At 36.0% G+C, this 20,099-nt stretch overlaps 8 protein-coding genes and 1 long non-coding RNA gene across 16 annotated transcripts in view; 5 read left to right on the forward strand and 4 right to left on the reverse strand.

Annotated features, from left to right (window-relative positions):
• LOC107048280 (ras-related protein Rab-5B) overlaps positions 1-1,426 on the reverse strand; it is a 5,551-nt gene extending 4,125 nt beyond the window's left edge. The window contains exon 1 of one of the 3 annotated variants that reach the window (XM_015271381.2): positions 1,205-1,426. The gene's annotated coding sequence lies outside the window, so the exon portion shown is untranslated. The other 2 variants (XM_015271384.2, XM_015271383.1) reach the window with 2 other exon arrangements.
• Positions 1,427-1,603: 177 nt separating this feature from the next.
• LOC107048279 (cyclin-Y) lies at positions 1,604-5,242 on the forward strand. The gene is made up of 5 exons (XM_015271378.2): positions 1,604-1,999; positions 2,165-2,804; positions 2,992-3,212; positions 3,345-3,631; positions 3,729-5,242. Exons 2-5 carry the CDS (start codon positions 2,570-2,572, stop codon positions 4,015-4,017), a joined length of 1,032 nt encoding a protein of 343 aa, XP_015126864.1. The 5' UTR covers positions 1,604-1,999; positions 2,165-2,569; the 3' UTR covers positions 4,018-5,242.
• On the reverse strand, positions 5,233-7,917 carry LOC107048278 (conserved oligomeric Golgi complex subunit 4). Of its 2 annotated transcripts, XM_015271375.2 has the most exons (3): positions 7,678-7,917; positions 7,405-7,602; positions 5,233-7,310 (listed from the first exon to the last, which is right to left on the reverse strand). In XM_015271375.2, the coding sequence occupies exons 1-3, from the start codon at positions 7,759-7,761 to the stop codon at positions 5,316-5,318; spliced, it is 2,277 nt and encodes a 758-aa protein (XP_015126861.1). In that variant the 5' UTR covers positions 7,762-7,917; the 3' UTR covers positions 5,233-5,315. The 2 variants fall into 2 exon arrangements, with proteins under 2 accessions (XP_015126861.1, XP_015126863.1); XM_015271377.1 differs by lacking the exon at positions 7,678-7,917 and having other exon boundaries at positions 5,233-7,305; positions 7,405-7,486.
• LOC107048282 lies at positions 7,917-8,723 on the forward strand. The gene is made up of 2 exons (XR_001461673.2): positions 7,917-8,440; positions 8,511-8,723. It is a non-coding gene; the product is annotated as an uncharacterized LOC107048282 (long non-coding RNA).
• A 1,261-nt stretch (positions 8,724-9,984) lies between these two features.
• LOC107048266 (zinc finger protein 300) lies at positions 9,985-13,043 on the forward strand. Its single transcript, XM_015271353.2, has 4 exons — positions 9,985-10,480; positions 10,644-11,195; positions 11,675-12,079; positions 12,177-13,043. The coding sequence occupies exons 1-4, from the start codon at positions 10,310-10,312 to the stop codon at positions 12,831-12,833; spliced, it is 1,785 nt and encodes a 594-aa protein (XP_015126839.1). The 5' UTR covers positions 9,985-10,309; the 3' UTR covers positions 12,834-13,043.
• Positions 12,877-14,371, reverse strand: LOC107048276. 4 transcript variants are annotated; one of them, XM_015271369.2, is made up of 4 exons: positions 14,074-14,284; positions 13,861-14,011; positions 13,646-13,780; positions 12,877-13,472 (listed from the first exon to the last, which is right to left on the reverse strand). In XM_015271369.2, exons 1-3 carry the CDS (start codon positions 14,190-14,192, stop codon positions 13,679-13,681), a joined length of 372 nt encoding a protein of 123 aa, XP_015126855.1. In that variant the 5' UTR covers positions 14,193-14,284; the 3' UTR covers positions 12,877-13,472; positions 13,646-13,678. The 4 variants fall into 4 exon arrangements, 1 of the variants encoding a protein (XP_015126855.1); XR_001461670.2 differs by lacking the exons at positions 13,646-13,780; positions 14,074-14,284 and adding an exon at positions 14,303-14,371; XR_001461669.1 differs by lacking the exons at positions 12,877-13,472; positions 14,074-14,284 and adding an exon at positions 14,303-14,371 and having other exon boundaries at positions 13,535-13,780.
• A 146-nt stretch (positions 14,372-14,517) lies between these two features.
• On the forward strand, positions 14,518-16,910 carry LOC107048268 (zinc finger CCCH-type with G patch domain-containing protein). The gene is made up of 7 exons (XM_015271355.2): positions 14,518-14,782; positions 14,856-15,083; positions 15,170-15,256; positions 15,326-15,469; positions 15,553-15,695; positions 15,759-16,411; positions 16,503-16,910. Exons 1-7 carry the CDS (start codon positions 14,732-14,734, stop codon positions 16,802-16,804), a joined length of 1,608 nt encoding a protein of 535 aa, XP_015126841.1. The 5' UTR covers positions 14,518-14,731; the 3' UTR covers positions 16,805-16,910.
• Positions 16,911-17,000: 90 nt separating this feature from the next.
• On the forward strand, positions 17,001-18,645 carry LOC107048270 (box C/D snoRNA protein 1). 2 transcript variants are annotated; one of them, XM_015271359.2, is made up of 5 exons: positions 17,001-17,108; positions 17,201-17,382; positions 17,475-17,566; positions 17,651-18,149; positions 18,326-18,645. In XM_015271359.2, the coding sequence occupies exons 1-5, from the start codon at positions 17,092-17,094 to the stop codon at positions 18,544-18,546; spliced, it is 1,011 nt and encodes a 336-aa protein (XP_015126845.1). In that variant the 5' UTR covers positions 17,001-17,091; the 3' UTR covers positions 18,547-18,645. The 2 variants fall into 2 exon arrangements, with proteins under 2 accessions (XP_015126845.1, XP_015126846.1); XM_015271360.2 differs by having other exon boundaries at positions 18,332-18,645.
• LOC107048272 (vesicle-trafficking protein SEC22b-B) lies at positions 18,641-20,069 on the reverse strand. The gene is made up of 4 exons (XM_015271363.2): positions 19,735-20,069; positions 19,520-19,629; positions 19,119-19,426; positions 18,641-19,025 (listed from the first exon to the last, which is right to left on the reverse strand). The coding sequence occupies exons 1-4, from the start codon at positions 19,807-19,809 to the stop codon at positions 18,877-18,879; spliced, it is 642 nt and encodes a 213-aa protein (XP_015126849.1). The 5' UTR covers positions 19,810-20,069; the 3' UTR covers positions 18,641-18,876.
• Positions 20,070-20,099: the final 30 nt, after the last annotated feature.

Here is a 20,099-nt window from a genome sequence, read left to right on the forward strand (position 1 = left end):
GGGGGGGGGGGGGGGGTTGGTTGGCTGGTTGGCTGGCTGGCTGGCTGGCTGACTCTTTGGGGAGCCCCTGATTGAATATGTACACCATCTACACAACTGACATAACGGAGTGGAGTGGGGATTAATCTCCACGCAAACATGAAATAGTTGTGACGTTGATAAAGGTTCAACTGGAAAATGGAACTAGGAAAAAAGAAAATAAAAAAGCCAAAGGAGACACAGAGTCGTGTGACTCATGCTTAGCATGATAGCCACTTGTGCGTGACAATACGGATAGAACATTTGACTAACTTATTAATTATTACAAGTCTTTCAATTTTTTTTTCTCAATGAAAAATTAGTAAGAAAAAAACATGTTGTGGACTCACACAGAGACGCACTCAAAAAAGCAAGACACTTGAAGTGATCCTAAACACAAACAAGAATTCTTGTTGTCTCTTGTTGTCACTGTCGGTCAAACCCCAACGGCTCAATGTCTTTTTAAATTTCTACTATGTATTTCCGCTTGATTGTTGGGTTTTTGTCATGAATCTGAATTTTTCCCCTCTCCCTTTGTGATTTGTAATATCTTCAGTGTACAATAATTAACACTGATGTGACATGGAATGCACTCGGACGCCTCTGACGTTACCGTATGATTGAAAATGATTACGCGATGGTATGTTTCTGGAGAAGGGGTTGAATAAATTCTGGAGTTGCAGAATAATCTTAATCGGAAAAAAAACAACGAAATAATATCGTGAAACGTTCCACGACACCAAGAACCCTCCTCCTATCTACCCCTCTTTCTTGATCAGCACTAGTTTCTCCACACCGCCACCGCCGCTGCCGCCACCTTCCTCCCCCTCCTCCACCTCCTCCTCCTCATCCTCCTCATCATCCTCATCCACCTCTTTTTTTCTCTCTTTTTTAGTTTTTCGTTTCAAACAGCGCACCCTCCCATCCCTGCTAACATGGCCGACATATAACACTGTACCCACTGTACGATGGACTCTCTCTCTCTCTCTCTCTCTCTCTCTCTCTCTCTCTTCCTGTTCTACACGTCATTTTTTCTCTGACTAATATAATATAATTTCACACACTAGGAAATACACATTATTATTTCTTCAATATAATTGAATAAACAACAACAGATTAATTGGCTTTTTGTTTTTTGGGATAACCCGATTTCGCTCACTCGTCCTGACATCACTTGTCAATTTACCCTTTTTTCTGTCGTATTCGGTTCTCCTGTGACCAATCTATCTTTTGGATGCACTCCCGAATGATCTATTGAACTTTGAAATGTCTTATTTTCAATAAAATGTAGTCATCACAAAAATGTTAACTGGTAACTGGTATCACAATTTAATGCAAACTGGAGTGTTGAGTGTTGTATCTCTTTTTATTCTCCATTCGGGTCTGGGCTGGCTGGATATACTATGTACAATTTCTATTGCGCCTCCTCGGCTCGAGATGTCACTGGTTATTATAAAAGGCGAGTTTTCATGTAATTTTTCTTCTGACGTTGCTCTCCAAAATTATAGTGCGCGTGTGTGTGTGTGTGTGTGCATTTGCGTGAAAATATATGCCCCCAACACGACCCACCGACCACCAGCGACACTTACTGAATGCATGGTGTGCTCTGTCCAATTCTCGAGTAAAATGCAGATAGCAATGTGGATTGTACCGATAATTCAATACATAGCTCTTTGAGGCTACATGTCAGTTTCGATATTTTCGTTGCTCATTTTTTCGTTACCCAAATGTAATAATAATAATAATAATTTTAAATAAAGTTTGAAAAGAAAAAAATTCATATATATATATATATATATACATATATATATGTAGACATATATGTCGACCAGGATCATGGCGGATAGTAGAGTATATTATTTTGCATGTCTCGTGATGGTCTTGGAGAGGGTGAAAATTATGGAAGAAGAAGAATCAAAATTGATGGGTAATTGAGCCCAACAAGTGAGAAAAAGAGAATGAGTGAGCTCCATAGGCCGCGGTGAGTAAGCGGTCAAAGAGATTATTTGTTGCTGAATAAAATATATATATATATATACAATTGATGATAATCCAACAATTAGATTTGGAAATCAAGTGGAGTTATGATATTTTTACCTATGGATATAGATATCCAAGCCATTACTGAATTTGTTTTGGAATACAGTTGGAGGTCATAGTGTTGCTCATCGGATTCAAGTGCAAATTCATTAGAGTTGATTTTTCTAACAAATCATCAAAGTTGTTGAGAAACAAGTGGACAAGAGGCGCAGAGGTATGATTAGGAAGGCTATGGTGATGAATAGCAGAATGGCCCTGTGCATATTGTACAATAGGAATGTATCAATCAGCTGATCAGAAGAATTCATACGACATGTGAAAATAATTGGTCATTTACTACATTTCTTTCACACGTCGACAACTTTAGAATAATCAACACCCCATTGTTATTCAACTCCGTGTGAACCTCACAAGACAAACAACTACACGAGGCCTACTACAACTACAACTCCTAACATTTACCTGGATAATTGGAGGATTTATTATTGGTCTCTGGTTATCACAGGGAAGAATGGGAAATAAAAATAGCTGTTGTGGATACTCGAGTCCACAGCATCGGAGGAGAAAAGAACTGGCAAGTGATGGAGGCGCCAGAGGATTGGAGGAGCATCTTCCAGAAGGGGAATTTAGTGTAACAAATTTGCAGCACATCAGTGAGAGAGAACCGGAGGACTGGGATTCTGATCCTTCGCTGCATCCATGTGCTGGAACCATTTTTATGGAGAGATCGAAGCAAGCTATAGAAAGTCAGTAATTTTTAATTATTAAAAATTTTTCAAATTCCAATTATTTTTCCATTAACCGATCGGTGGTAAGGCGTGGTTTTATTAATAAAATAAGGTCAAAAGATATTTTTTCGACAAAGTAAAAAAAAGTCCCCTCAAAATGGGCAAAATTACGATCAATCATTTTTTTTTTCATGGGCTTTCTCAGATGGGATGGTGAGAAAGAAGAGCCAGCACCAATTAACGGATACGAGACCTCTCAAGAAAAGTAGCAGCTGTAGTACCATCTATTTGGACGACAGCACTGTATCCCAGCCAAATTTGAAGAATACCGTTAAATGTGTGGCTCTTGCTATTTATTATCATATTAAAAATCGAACTTCTCAAAGGCAGATTGATATTTTTGATGAGAAAGTTCATCCATTAACTGTGAGTCATTATTATTATTAATATTATTATTTGTTTTTTTTTTTGTTTGTCTCTCTTATGCTCATAAAAGTTAATTTGGCTATGTCATTTTATTGACTATTAATTGATTTCAATGACACTTCAATACTTCAGAGAGATGGCATTGCAGACGACTACGACAAGCACAATCCCGAACACAAGCAGATCTACAAATTCGTAAGGACTCTTTTCAATGCCGCACAATTAACTGCTGAGTGTGCTATTATAACTCTGGTATACCTCGAGCGTTTATTAACGTATGCTGAGATTGATATAACACCTGCCAATTGGAAGCGGATCGTCCTTGGTGCAATTCTCCTGGCCTCTAAAGTATGGGACGATCAGGCCGTGTGGAATGTTGATTATTGTCAAATTCTCAAGGATATCACAGTTGAGGATATGTGAGTGTCATCCAGTCTTTTTTTTTTTTTTTTTTCCATTCTTTGCGCGAAAAAATTAATTTATACTAGTCTTTAATGGACATATCTACAATTTCAGGAATGAGCTTGAGAGACAATTCCTCGAAATGCTTCAGTTCAACATCAATGTACCATCTAGTGTGTATGCTAAATACTACTTTGACCTTCGTACCCTGGCCGAGGCTAATGAATTGACATTTCCCAGTGAACCACTGAGCAAAGACAAAGCCCAAAAACTTGAAGCAATGTCGCGTATTTATGAAGACAAAGTAACAACTGAGGTACTACGAAACGGAATTAAAAAATGGTCGAGTCTCGACAATGTGTGCATGGGTGGTCCGAGGCGTAGCATCGCCATTCTCTCCTAAAATGCCAAATCTCTTTTTTTTTTAAATCTTATTTTAAAATATAATTAATAATCGTATTACTACAAAAGAAATACATCGACATTCCATCATTGAAAAAAAAGTAGAACAAGTGTGAGCTATTGCCCAGAGACAAGACTCTACAATCATTGTCTGCCGACAAAAGTGATTCAACTTATTACCAATTCTAGTGAAGTAAACGAAAAAAATTAATGCTAATGAGATCCGCGGCTGCGATAATTCATGTCAGTGATACTAATCGTCCATAAGTGAAGTGCATTCACGCCAACTGATCAGCTTTTTATTATTATTATTATTATTATTATTATTATTTTTAATATTGTAATGAACATATAATTGAATTATTTGCTTTTTATTATAGAAAGTACACATGTTTTAGTCAATTTTTTAAACTTTATATTGGCATCACAAGTTTCTATTGACAATTTATAATTAATAAATGTTCTGCGATTCAATTGGCGCGAAAGAGACTAATGCATTGTAATGAACAAAACTCATTGTACGAGATAGATGAGATTCGTCCATTTCGTCTCGAGGCTTTTGAGTCTTATTGAATTTTCATGTATTTGTAAAATTATGCAACTTTAAAGTTGCATCTCACAAATTTTAATTACTCTTTTCAACAAAAATATTATTTTTCAATGAATGTATAGATATAAATAGAAAAAAATTATGAATTAATCCTCAGACGAAATGGTCTTGATTAAGAAATCCTTTCTCCATCTGTATATATTTTTATAAGAAACAATTTCAGATAAATATTCAAGCAGACTTTATTATTATTTTTATTGTCATATGTTTTATTCACCAATTAACAAATGTGTGCATAAGTGATGACAAGTAGAATATAATAAAATATTCATGAATCAAGATTATTATACTTGATTAGAAAAAAAAAGTATATCGAAACGATAAAGTGAGAAATAGAACTAAAAAATCTCGGAACGTAACGATTTATTGCATTTGCCACGGAGAATTATTCTCTCTCAACTTTCCCTTTCTCTCTCCCCCTCTCTCTCTCTCTCTCTCTCTCTCTCTGTATGAAATAAAAATGCAATTAAACAATCCGCAATATCGATATATCAGTCGATATTCAGAATGCATAATGAATAAGTTGCGCCAATGTTGATATGTAAGGGTTTTTACGTTAATTTATATTCGTGTTAAAGGGTAAATAAAAAAAAACACAATTTGTACTTATGCTGAATATCTGACTTAGGAATTATAATTCTACAGATTTATAATAAATTTACAATATAAAATAACAATTAAATGGACTATTACAATTTAAGGCGTTTAATGTCGTCAGAACGAAAATCAGTTCTGAGAGCGGCAATTTTGCGGACCTCGACTGGAGTTAAACGCCAAACTATAGCATCAGCCCCACAATAATCAATCAACTCGTCCACCTTTTCAATACTGAGGATGGTAGCAATTTGCACAAGCCTTGCAAATTTATCCCTCACCGACCATGAAGTTGCTGAGGCTAAATAACTTGCAAGTGATCTTATTTCTTTATCCAATATTAAACCTCCAGCTCTATTAAAGGTCGACTTAAGGACAATTTTTTCCAATCTAATTGTCACCTCTGATGTTAGAATACCAACTAGTGCATCATAGTTTGATGGAGTCAGACTGTCTTTAAAGCCTTGCAAAAGCCCCTCTAGATTCATTACTAATGTTTGGACAAAAGGCTCGTCGGTCTCGTATCTCAGGAGTTGGTCCTCATTGATCTGATGATTCACTGAGAGGAAGGAATCAACCCAGGGAGTAACTCTGGGCTTGACAGCACTGGCTCTCAATTGCTCCATTCCATAATCAATTACTGATCTCAATGTACTAGTGACATTTTTCATTTCAGCTAGACAACTCTCAATTTTACCTCTATCTTTGTGCGGCATGTGAATAAATGCCGAGTCTATTTCAATAGCTAAACTCTTACTTAATGTTTCAACATATTCAATACTGACATCAGCATTATTTAAATAGGCTAGAAACATCAATCTTCCATACTCCGTGTCCGAGGCTTGCAAACGACCCTGCTGAATACTCGTTTGGAGTGCATTATAAGCTTGAGCTAGATCTAAATAACCCGCTGGATAGCCTTGACGGAGACGATTCTTCAGACGATTTGTGTAATCACCCTCTAATATACCACATGACATATTGACAACTGCACAAATACCATCAATACTCCAGCTAAAGATGGCACGCCTTATGCATTTCTTGACAATATAAAATACATCATCCACCATACTTGAAGTCTGCTGATCCTGTTCCAAAATGTCCATCCCCAAGGCTTTATTGACAGACTCCTCGAGAAAATATCTCTCAAGTGCCAGATAAGCCCCCAATATCTCCTGCATAATATGACATAATTCCGAATTTTTAATCATTCTCTCAAATTCATTAATCTGCTGTTGACGTTGCTCATCATCTTGGCTTCCTATTTCAATGTCATTTATTATCCGTCTGCGTAGAAATTTTATATACAATTCGGCTCTGGTGTGCATTAAAGTTAGTTCTCCTAGAAGGAGGTCCAGAAATTTTGGATCTGGTTTATCATTTTTATTATCACTTGTTGAGGGCTTAATACGATTATAATCATTTATTGATTGGACTTTATTGTGGATGCTTCGATTTTTCATAAATTCGCCAAAGATTCGCTTCATCTGTTTATCACATTCTTTCTGAATCATTTGTAGAATTTTTAATAGTCTACCAGGACCATAGTAAGTCTCTATTATTGGCTGATGAACTTCTATTATTCTGGCTATTCCTTCAAACAACAAGGTCATTGTATCAGCATAAATCACTGGAGCACGATCATCATTACATTTTATTTCTAATGCTAAGCGGAGATTTTTCCCTCCAGTCTCCTCTAATTTTGATGACAAATAGAGGCTAAATTTTTCAAGGCCCTCGTCATGCATACCGAGGAGAGGGAAAATCTTGAAGAAACGTTCCACTGAGGCAAGATCCTCACATCTCACAGCCTCGTCGAACTTTCGACTCACTACGCTTCCAAGTTGTAACGCTGCTTCTTTAAGGGTCGATAAAGAACCAGCTATACTCATTCGTTCACCACCAGAGACATCATCATCATCATCGGCTGCTGTTCTTTCTAGGAGTTTCTCGTCCATCAGGAGATATCTACGAACGTGTCCGGCTCCCTGTTCGTAGTCTTCATTTTTCAAGGCAGTCGCAACACCCTCACTACATAGCTGAAGATCAAGGATGTCATGAACTCTGCTCTGACATTCGCATACTCTGCTCTACAAGCAATTTTTCATTTTTATTATAATTCTACTATTATTTTTTTTCCACATTTCTCCTGATGAGCAACTTTTTTAAATCATCACAACATACCCTTGCTAAATCCAGCTGTCTGACTTTAGCGCTGACCGTTTCAGCTAGTGAGTGTGTTTTATCAATCATTGTCCTAAACTTTTCACCCTCCTCTCGTATCAGGTTCATGCTGGGAAGGATCTTGCTAATGTTCCGGAGTTTGACCTCCACGTGGCAGTGTCTCTGAAGCATCAGCTCTAATTCTTCATTCACGCGAATCTACAGTGAGTGTGTGAGTGAAAAAAATTTATTATTATTATTTATGGTTATGTACGTTTGTTTCGTCCGACTTACTTCGTCATTATCCAATTTCCTAATAATTTCAGCTATGCTAGCTTGCGAAATTATTGCCATTGGCTCATTGCTTTTATCAATCATTTTTTTCTCTTTTATTTCGTTATTTGATGATCTTTTTGTTGTTGTATTTATAATAAATAGGATATCTCGATCAGATAGCACACAATCACAAAAAGGTTTCAGTCTGATATTTACTGTGTTGTTAGAAATATAGAAAGTGTACGTAAGATGTCGTTGTTGATGCCTCTTTGTGTGTGTGGTGTGTGTGTGTGTGTGTATTTATAATTGTTTTCTTGAAAGGCCATGTAAATTTCTTGAAAAAAAAAAAAAAAAAAGTAAGGGAAAAGAAAACGCAATAGTACGATTGATTCATTGCCCATTTTTTAAATATTTTATCTTTAATTCAACGACTATGAATAGAAAGCAGCAGTATCAGCAGCATATAGAGAGGCCTTTAATTCTCGACCAAAATTCATGAATGACACGAACATCACCTACTAGAGTCCGAGATACAAGACTATTATATACACCCACGGAGTACCGCGTACTATCTCCTGTAGTCAATATCATTCATGGAAAATGTTCAATTCGTAAACATATAACATAAAGATGAACATTATCGACATCAACTTCGTCACTCTCAGAAATAACAACCGTTATGCAGAAAAAAAAAGATTATTCGAATACGATTCGAAATTCATGCAGGGTCCAACATTATACAAGTTAATTTGTTTTTTAACCCAGAAGATTCCCTTAAAAAGTATGCAATTTCGTGTCCTCTGAGTACACACGCAGAGTACCTACAGTACAGTACAATATTATTTTTTCAGGGATCTCTGGGAGGGAGAGGGAGAGAGAAAGAGAAAAGTGCCACACGACAGAAGCGGCCAATCAACCCGGGGAGGTCAGGTACATTCACAATGCGGAAGAAAAGAGAGAATTTAAAAAATGAGATTCGTATCTGAGACAAATCCAAAATGTCATCTCTCACACGTGCAATATTTTGTAAATCTCCAAAACAATAATATATGAAATCAAAATAATTATCATTTTATTTTAACCAACTAGAATTAAATGGAAAATGTCAAGGCATAGTGGATACTATATATGTAGAGAAAGCCGCCCTTACTTATTGGTATGGGAATATTATTACACGTGTAGATTTACTGGAAAATCAATTGCAACACTGATGGAGATTATGTATGGGTCGCGTGCTAACAGTTGATTTCAAAATGATTATACCTAACTCCGACCTCTTGAGTTGGTATTGAGTCCAACTGTGGTGCGGTGAAACAAAAAAAAAATCTACCAAGCATTACTGATGATTTGGCATCATGACCCCCGGTATGATTAATTTTTTTTAGACTGCAATGACTCCCTGTCCGTTGAGGGGAATCCTTCGCGTACAGGGCATTGCTCAAATAATCCAGCCATGTGTGTTTTAATTAATGTTAATTAGATAAGCCAACGAGGAGGCTCGTTAATGTTCAAGTGCTTAAAATACACAGAGAACAAAGAAATAGTTGACAAAAATCTAAACGCGCGGATATAAACGTAAATTCTAAAGTGGTTGACATACGTGCATATGAGAATAATTAAACTAAAAACTAAAACTTTGTCTTGGTATGAATCATTAATTTGATTAAATCAAGTTCCACTTAGTAGCAACCACTAAAACCACAAAAAAATTCACGTGACCACATGGTAGAGAGTATTGACCTCACACAAATGGAATGAAATGATAGGAGATGAAGTAAATAGTAAGGAGAATAACAAATGATTGAGCAAACAGACATGTAAGAACATGTAGGTAAAACGGTACTATGTACATGATGAACACGCACAAAATAATATTTACCCAATGAGCAATATGTCACACGACGAGTGGTTTCAATATACTACGCTTCGCTCAAACTCTTTCAAAACATTGCTTTAAACATTTTTACTCTTTATTTATTGCTATAATACCCGATGACAAACATGACTACATGTCTCAAGCATATATATGGTATATTATTGTTAATATAAATAAACTGTAGGCCTAACGTGTGTGTCTAATGCAATAGACTTTGTGCAGAGCTGTGATGCATATAGTCTCTTCTCAAATCGAAATCACCAACTGTGGGCCTTGCTTATTCTTATTTGGAGAACAAACAGGAGGTAACCATTGCATTTAACATTAGTGTACGTGTACATCCAGGTGACTCTCCCCTCCCCTTCGCACCCCTACTCTCATAACCGTGAATATGATCCAAAGCCCGAATACGATTTCCTATGAGGTGGAGGAGGAGGAGAAGAAGAAGGCCGAGGAGGCGCCGCGCATCAAGATTTAAGAAAAGGGATTGGTAGAGGGAGGGAGGGTCTTGCAAGTGATGTTGTTGTTTCCTGAATCGTGGGTACTGGGGGGCAGTCATCATCCTGACAACTCAGTGGTAACATCATTTTCAACATACCAGATAACTCCTCAATGTCTCCAATCAATGACATATCAATGAGATAATACAATATATATTGCTATACAATTATTACTAGTGTCTTGATCGTTTAAAAGACATTTAAAAAGTAATGAGATGAATTTTTTGTCTAGAGATTAAAGTAATAAATTGCTCAAGAAATCATTACAATAACAATGAGTGTAAGAGAAGTGGTCAATTTGTCGCGTGGTTTAGCCAATGTGAGTGAGATGCTGAAAGATGCTATCATCTCCCAAACATATGCAGACGTGATCCTTTGTTGTACAGGAGGACAAAAATTCTCTGCTCATCGCCTAGTGTTATCCGCAGCTAGTCCTTACCTTGAGGTAAGTAAGCATCATCACTAAATAATTAAGAGCAGAAATTAGATAATCTCCAATAAAGGTTCTGTCTTATTATTAGCAACGTGTTTTTAACTTTTTCAGCAAAGACTATTATTCTGATATTAAAAATGTTATCTAAAGCTCTAAAGCTATAAATATATTTCAGAGGGTCTTGTCGGCGCACGAAAATACAACTTGCCTTTATGAACCAATTACTGTAATTCTTCCTGACCTAGAGGGCAATGATTTGGCAGCTGTATTGGGATTTATTTACACGGGATATACTGCAGTATCGGGAGACAGATTAGAGGCATTCTCGAGTACCGCACAATTTCTCAATATCAAAATACCACCGCTTCCAAGTGAAACAAGAAAATGGGAAAAATATTATCATGATATTGGAATTAACATGACCATCAACAACAAGAAATTTAATGAAAAAGAATATTTTCGGGGCGGGATTTTCTATCGGATGTCATCAGGCTCGGCGGGGGAACAGTTACTATATGAAAATAATTGTTTAAATTTGGAAAAAAAACAAAAAAAAACGACTTCAAGTCATGGATTGAGAGATGAAAGGCGACCACGACTTTATGTGGCAAATCGCGTCTCGGCTTCACCATGGTGTCAGATGCTACAACCACACCATTTGTCCCAAAGCCAACCAATTATTATCCTGAAAAACAACAATAAAACTCCAAGTGAAGATACCATTCAGGTGAGTAGAGAAAACAAAAAACAGAAAACAGACGCGCAACCCAATTGTATTTTCATTTGGATTATTATTGTGTATAATATATGCGCAATGGTGAAATACTAAATACTAAATAGCATGATATGGTAAGGTGACAAAAAATTTTTTCAATCATCATTAACCCAAGCTAAGGTTATTATCGTTGTTAAAATTCCATAAAATTTTACATACACACGTAAATACTTATCAAAACTTACTACTCCTTTTTACTCCTCTAAAATAAACATGAATCGGATTTTTATTGAAAAATAACAGTAGGTTAAACCGCACATTGAATTTTACGATAATAATAGCAGGAGGATTGTGGAAATCCCAAGTGATGAAGCAGGCGACCCAATACCGTTAGAGTAGACGCTAGAATTATGAGTGAAGACGAAGATAAGAAAATTTAAAAATTAATCTATCGAGAGCTTAGGTAAACTGAAATATCTTTATATTTTTAGACACAAGATGTAGAATCCCTACAACTTGAAAAACTAATTAATAATAAGCTACCTACGGATGAGAGCAGGAGCAGTATTGGGCTACCATATTCTTCCTTGGCATCACATATTCAAACAGTTGTGCCAACTGCTGAAGTGTGCCCGCCTCAAACAACCACTGCAACTTCTTCTTCCCCTGCAGCAGTGTGCCAGAAAATTATCAATGCTGATGGGCCACGAGATGAAGATGATGTATCATTAATGACCTTGCTGGTGGCGGGTGAGCCAGCACCGCCGGCGTCTATGTCATCGAATAGAAAAATCAACATGCCATCAATTGAATATAGTGATGATTCCAACTCGGCGAGAAACCAACTGAGATGTCAAATTTGTGACAAGAATTTTACAACTCGAGCATCATTAAAGGTAAGCGCGGATAGTGATGAATAATAACTTTTTGAGATATTCCCTAATAACTCTTGGCACTACTATTAAATTAAATTTCCACATTGCAACGAAAAAGGTTCACCCACGCCTGATGCTGCACTCATTGTCAGCAGGGGAGCAGGAGAATATTAAGCTATTCCGCTGTAAACTCTGTGGAAAAGGATTCTCCCAGCTACGAAATTACAAATATCACACAAGTATTCACGAGGGAACAGGAGAATTTTCCGCCACCTGTCCCGAATGTGGAAAGAGCTTCAATGACCGAGGCTACTTGGGCTCACACATGAAGATACACAACAATAGAAAGGAGTACAGCTGCGGTGAGTGCGGCAAGAGCTTCAATCAGCGCGTAGCATACAATATGCACGTAAAGATCCACAGTGGCGTCAAGCCCCACCGATGTGATCAATGTGGCAAAGCTTTTTCACGAAATATCTTGCTCAAACAACATTTGAGAACTCACACGGGCGAGAGACCATATCAGTGTGACATATGTCAAAAAGCCTTCGCTGATCGATCCAACATGAGACTTCACACAAGACTCCACTCTGGATTGAAACCATACCAATGTCACATTTGCTCAAAGGCATTCACCAAAAAGCATCATTTAAAAACCCACCTCAACTATCACGCTGGCATTAAACCCTACTCTTGTCCCAACTGTTCACTGGCCTTTTCCCAGAGCAGCAACATGAGAACCCACTTCAAGAGATGTTCAATTAATAATAAATAATAAATTGACATTAACTTCACTTTATTCAGATCTTGTGCTTGAACCCTCCAGCAATGGACTACACAATCACTGAATACCGGCCATAAGGTGACATTCTCACATTTTAATGTTTTTACGGTATATTATATTGACTATAAAATCTATAAGTAAGAGGGTTTTTATGATATTTCTTAAATGATCTAATAAAGGCTCTCATTATTTATCAACTTTTCTTTTTTTTTTCAACCCGCCGCTCCGCTTTGACTCATTCATCAGATTTCATTAGAATGCTGAACATGATTTTCTGTTTTGGTCAAGCAATTAGATAATAATAGAGTGGATAATTTTTATGACGCGGATGATAAACTATCTCAGTCAGTGGGATGAATGAGCTGCAGCATAACTTGCTTTATTCGGCGGTTTTTTAAGAGTGAGTGTTTCTTCCCCCTACCCCCTATTCTAATGGAATTTAAACAGCCCAATCATTTGATTATGAAGGAGAAGAGAAAAAAAAAGCCAGAGTATTATCGCTCATAAAACCGTTTCCGGGCTTTCGGACATTCTTGAGTACATTATGGCTGAATTAATTTCGCTTTGAATCGCTGGATTTTACTGTATGGAATGGCTAGTCAGCCGCCGCCGCCGCCGCCGCCGCCGCGCCTGTAAAATTTTGTTGGATAAGAGTTGGAGAGGTGTGTCTTGATTCGAAAGTCATTTTCATATCAGAAGGTTGTAAAATTGTTTAATAATTTTGTTTGTGCTCTTGTTGAACTTGAAGTTTGATTGAAATATTGGAGAATTATTGCCTTATTTTCATTGACATTTATATTCACTATAGGTTTGTATCGATTCGATGATCATTTTTTTTATGGCCTTTCTTCACGTTTTGAATGAGTCGGTTGGGAATCGTTGCCGGCGGACATTGTTATTCTATCCACCATCACTGTTCTTTTCGATTTGTCGTTCGTCTAATTAGATTAGAACAATGAATGGATTGTTCTTAATAGCCGAAAATATGAATCAACATACATATACTTAAATAACTTACATTTAAAGTCCTATGGCTATTAGCACCTTTCTGTCGACGTTTTTTTTTCTCTTCATTCGAAAGAATAGTTTTGCTCAGCCATTCATCTCTTTCCGTCAGCCACATTCTTTGATATTCATTAGCCATTAGTTGCTCCATACAGGGCTCTTCCCTGTAATTTAGCCATCATATGTTATCGTATAGCAATTTTGATAATCAATAAAAATTAATAACTTTTCGTAAGATGGCCGGAATATTTTGGCTGTTGTAAATTCTGAGGACACGATATTATCTGGATGCTTGGCCGAGACCGCTGGTGTCCATGATTTTAAATTTGCATTGGCATTTGTCATCACTTTCAGGTAAATGCAATTGATTTAGTTATTATATCGATAGTTATATAGAGAGGAATATAAAAGATAAAAGATTGGTCTGAGTGAAGAGAGTTTTTCACCTGGCTCACATTTTTTTCGCGTGCCTTTGTTTATTTTAGTTGAGTTGTCATGAGTCATCCATTTGCGGATATATTCTCATCATTCCAACTCTTTTTTTTTTTTTTTTTTTTTTTGGAAACTGCACTGAGAAATCATTGTGTCAACTAATTTTAGTTTCATGATCCTGTTGGCTTGGACGACGTACATTAAGAGACATCTGTTGGATTAAAGTGCAATCACTACTCCAATATACAGAGGCGAATTCTTCACAAGTGCAGTCACACAGTGGTGCAATGGTGCAGTGCAGAGATCTTTCTCCCATCTGATTACTTGTAGTATTTATTATTAATCATAATCATCATCATCATATTTACAGTCAATAAAATTGAGTGTGTTCGCTTTAACAAATGATTGATTGAGCTTCATCAGTAATAATAGAAGCAGGCTTATAACAAATAATGACAGACGTCGACAGTTTGCGAGCCGCTATTGAACAGTACGAGAGCCAGGTATATTTACATTGAAAATATTTTATTATAAATACATAGGATATTGCTGTTCAACTATAACTATGTATTTCAGCTGTCCCAAGTTCAATTGGCCTTATCAGGGAGCACAGCAGGAGCAGACAGAGATAATTTACAGAGTCTTCAGTCGGATATACAAGAATTAATAGCCTTGACAAAAGAGAGTTTACGAAGTGCTGAGGGAAAAGAAACAAGTGACAATGAGGACGATGGTTTGTCTGACGACAGCCAGGACAATGATGATGATGATGATCCGATGGCAAAGGAATACGCCATGTTCAAGGTAATTATAATTAGCCAAGTTTGTGAAAAATATAACTGAATAAAAATAAGTATAGTAAGAGCAATAATTTTTTATTACTTCATCAGGCAGAACTGAGGGATGATGGATTTAATAACACAACTACTCATGATAATGGAAAATATCAAGCTCCAAATAATGACAATAATATTGATGTCAGTAAGCAAATATCACCTAATGCTTAGAAGAGAACAATTAATACCGTGCAAGTTGAATAATTGTAGGAAGAACTCAAGTCACTCGAAGGTATGAAATGTAGAGCGCCCTTTGGAAGGAGTTGGGGTGGTACGGGTTATCACAATGCTATGGTGTCCTCTGTCCTCCAAAATGATGAGCAGCCTACTATCAACAGTATTAATGATATCCAGGTGAGGTTTTTCATTTATAACGCATTGAAATACTTGAAATTTTTTTCACTGATAAATTTATTCAATTGATGATTGTTTATCAGGTAAAAGTATTATTCATCAACCCAACTCATAAGGAAATGCTACCATGTGCATATTATTTAGATGGTAAATGCAAATTCTCTGATGAAAAGTGTCATTACTCACATGGGGAAAAAGTTGCTTTTTCCAGTTTACAAGAGTACAGGTACAACCCCCCCTAAATCGTCTTATGATTATTGCATTTTATCATCTATTGATTTTATTTCAGAGAACCCGATTATTCTTCAATAAAAATGGCAAGTCGAGTACTGGCAAAAGAAAAGAACAATATATGGCACAGATCTGTGATTTTAAAAACCCCATCAAAAGATCACGATCTCTACCGAGTAAAATTCGAGGCCAGTGGAAATATAATAGAAGTCACACTTGCTGATCTTGTACCACTCACTGATGATCAACTGGACATGTCAGACTCGTCTGACGACGATCTCGATGATGACTCGACCAAAGGTTTCAATCTATCGATAGACAAAACAAAGGAAGACATAATGATTGAGCAATCTTTGTTGACATTGAACTACAATGAGCCTTTGGGCAAATGGGAGGAACATACACGTGGCATTGGAAGTAAATTAATGCTTCAAATGGGCTATATATTGGGGACTGGTTTGGGAAAAAGAGCTGATGGGAGGGTTGAGCCTGTTGAAGCTACTGTATTACCACCAGGCAAATCACTCGATCATTGTATGGAGTTAAGAGAGAACGCAGCTGGCGATAACAACTTATTTACCGTCGAACGAAGATTGTTAAAGCAGAAACACAAAATCGATCAACAATTTGCCAAGCAGTCTGACAATAGGGAGAAGAAGCAAAGGGGAAAGGATATTTTTGATTTTATCAATAATTCACTTTCAGATAAACGTAATAAAATTAATAATATATTTTATCCATTAAAATTTGTTTATCCGCTTTCGAAATGTCAAGTGTTTCTCTCTTTCTCGTTATATTTTAGATGGAGAAACGAGTGAAGCCAGCAGCAGCTCGAAATGCAAAAATTCATTTAGAGCAGCGACAAATCGAGGATTGAACGTTGCTAATTTCCAAGTCGGTGAGAACATCACCAAACTCGAGAGAGAGTCATTACTCCTCATGAATTCACTGAGAAAACATGCCAAGGGAAGTATCCCTTATAATAATATTGTTATACAGTACAATGATAAACAAGCGGAACTCACCAATTTGCGATCCCAGCAGAAGAATATTGTCAGTGAGCAGAATCATAGAAAGGACAAGACAAAGTTATCTGTATTTTGATGTTATGTGTAGAATGCAAATTTACTCGTGTGAATAATTATATATTTATTACCATTATTATTATTATTATTATTTCGACTCTGTGTGAGATTTAATAAATTCAAGGGGAGAGCTGGGTATATTATTCATGTATTCACTTACTTTTCATTATAATAATTATTATTAATTGTGTAGTATGTCTTATGTCTTATGTTATCTTTAAATGTGTGCTTGCCCTTGCTATGTTAATATTATTTGTGTTGTGGCGGTGCTGGCGGCGGTATCATATATAGACGCACGCGGACAACATGACACCCTGTGAAAAGTAAGTTTTCACATTGTACTCAATAATGACAATATTCTTTGATTATTTGAGTATAATATTACAATTTTATTATGTTTTTCAATGTTACTTAGATTGGAAAATTGTGAGGTATGTGCCAAAGTTAGTGCCAAATATACCTGTCCCAAGTGCGAGGTTAGAACTTGCTCTCTCAAATGTGTAAATATCCATAAGAAGGAGCTCGACTGTAGTGGCATACGTGACAAAACTAAATTTGTGCCTTTGAAACAATTTACTGATTTGGATCTTCTGAGTGGTAAATAAATTAATTATTACTATTTACCCATCAACATTGTTTGTTTTTTTTTTTTTCATATTTTCAATAAATTATCCATTTGATTAATTTAGATTATCGATTGCTCGAACAAGTGGGAAGATCAGTTGATCAATTGCAGAGAGATGAATCCAAAAAATATGGACGATTCCATAATTTACCAACAGTAATTGTGCTTGATTAAATCATTTTATTATTATATAGCTATTTAATTGTTTCTTCATCTTTTTCAATTTTTATTCTTGTACAGCATTTGCATAAATTGAGGCAGGCAGCAACTAAGAGCAAAGTGCAACTAGAATTCATGCCTCAAAATTTCTCCAGGCACAAACAAAATACAACATTTTTCAATTGGAAGACTAATGAATTATTTTGGAGGATAGAGTGGATATTTCCTCAAGCTGAGAATACCAAATGTGTGACACAAAGAGCTCTCGAGACTTCACGATTATCGGACTTACTAGACAATATACTAGATCCATTGATGAATTCTAATAATGTAACAGCTGACGATATGAAAGAGAGAGAACTTGTTGCTGATAAGCTTCAGTTCTATTGTTCATCTGGTCTAAGTGGAATTAAAGTATTTCTAAAGGCTGAGAAAGTGAAGAAATCTGATTCTAGATTTTATCAACTCGATGTTACAGAGAGTCTCAAAGAAAATCTCGCCAACAAAACCATCATTGAATTTCCAATTATTTATATTGCTCTGAACGATCATGCACATATATTTGAAACTATTGATTCAGGTAATGTATTTCCATAAATAGCTAATAAGTGGAGAAAACTTGTCACTCAAATTAAAAAAAAAACTTGGACATGACAAATAACAAATTGTTTTATATTATTTTTTGCCTCTGTAATAATTCGAGACTGACAATTGAAATTATCAGGTTAAAGTCAATGTAATATTAATTCCCTTCAGATGCAGATGAAGAAGAAGAAGAACAACAACAACAACAAGAGATTGAAACGAAATTGAAATTGAATAGGAGGACAAATTATTGGAAAAATCCAAGGAGAAATCCAACAAGTAACAATCTCCGGCATAAAGACAAGATTATAAAGCAAGTGTCTCCCGTCAACTTTTTCTTCAACAACAACGCTTCATCGGAGTCTGAGAATGAATCTATGGACCAAAGTTGATGAAAAATATGAAAAATATCTTGAAGAAAAGAAATTAATCATTACCAATTTTTAACAATTGTAACAAAATAACTATAATCATGATACACATTAATTATATATATATCCATTATTTTTATTCATTAAAACATTTTCTTATTGATAACCGCTCACAAAACCATCTTCAACTCTAAATACAATTAATTCTTTACTATTAATTAATGATTTGCTATCGCAAAATTTATAAATCATCCATCACCCACTCATCACACAGCACAAGTATCTTCAATATCTCTGTTTAATAATAATATAAACATACCAATTATTCAGTTTCTCAAGTGGTACAAGAGACTAGAGAATGAAGAAATACAAGAGGAAAACGAGAAATGCAATTAATCCAGCTACAGCTTTAACATACATTGATTTGCTGTTTAAATAGGTTGCATTCTTTTTGTATTTTTGTGAAAGCATTGACAGATTTTGGGTCTTTGTGTCGAGTTCTGGAAATGAAAAAAAAAAAAAAAAAGAAATGACAATTTTCCATTTTACAAATCAATTGATAAAATTAATGATGAAAAAAGAATAATCATTACCTGACAAGACTGTCCCCCTCTGCAACACATCATCAATATTTTGAACCATAATTCTCTGGACATCCTGCAGCTGACTATTTAAAGCATTCATGTTTCGTCTCGATCGTCCATCAGAGTAGGATTTTTTCGCTTTTTGAATATATGTATCGAACTCAATGAAAGTATAAGGACGAGTGACAGTATTAACACGTTTTCCATATTGTGCGTGGAATTCCTGGGCGATATCCTCAAGGTAACTGTAAGCTAACCGTTTGCTCCAGTTTCTCTCACAGAGGACTAGATAACACACGTCGTTCTCTATCAGGTAGCTGTTAAGAATCCATGAATAATTGATAAATTAATAAATTAGTAATGAAATATAATGAATTTAAAAGAGGATGAAATGAAGATATAGCTCTCACTGAAAAAGATAAGGCCCTGTTTCGATAGTACACCTAACCGGTGACTGGGGACCCAGCTTCCTGAACAACATCTTTGCCTGATTCTGATATTCAAGGATGCTCTTTCCACTCTAAATGAATTTTCGAAAAAAAAAATTTCATATTAGCCTTTCAGTATGCGACTACATCATACCATAAAAATAATCCTTATTTTAACGTTATAATATTATAGTAACCTGCTCATCCTCCTGCATGGTAGCTGCTAGTGGTAGCCCATCTGCTATTCTCGCAATCATTGTAAATAACACCATTTTCACTAATTATTCGTAATGAACCAACGAAATATTTTTAATGATTCTTCACCAATACTGAGTCCTGAGTACTGAAGTTGAGCTGTCAATCGTCTTGACCCTATCCTTCTCTTATTTCCCATCAAACATTCAACATGATTGCACTTGTGCTTAGTGTTGTGTATGTTAAAACTCACTATTCTACGTGTACACACATACATGTGGCATCCACTGCTTGTTAACCACAACCACGTCAGTTGTTCCAAATCATCCAGCCCCCCCGACCGACCCCCATTATCATTCGGGCAATT

This window comes from Diachasma alloeum, unplaced genomic scaffold (genome assembly GCF_001412515.2).
Source record: "Diachasma alloeum isolate Michigan unplaced genomic scaffold, Dall2.0 Dall_scaffold_00186, whole genome shotgun sequence".
Classification (NCBI taxonomy): Eukaryota; Metazoa; Arthropoda; class Insecta; order Hymenoptera; family Braconidae; genus Diachasma; species Diachasma alloeum.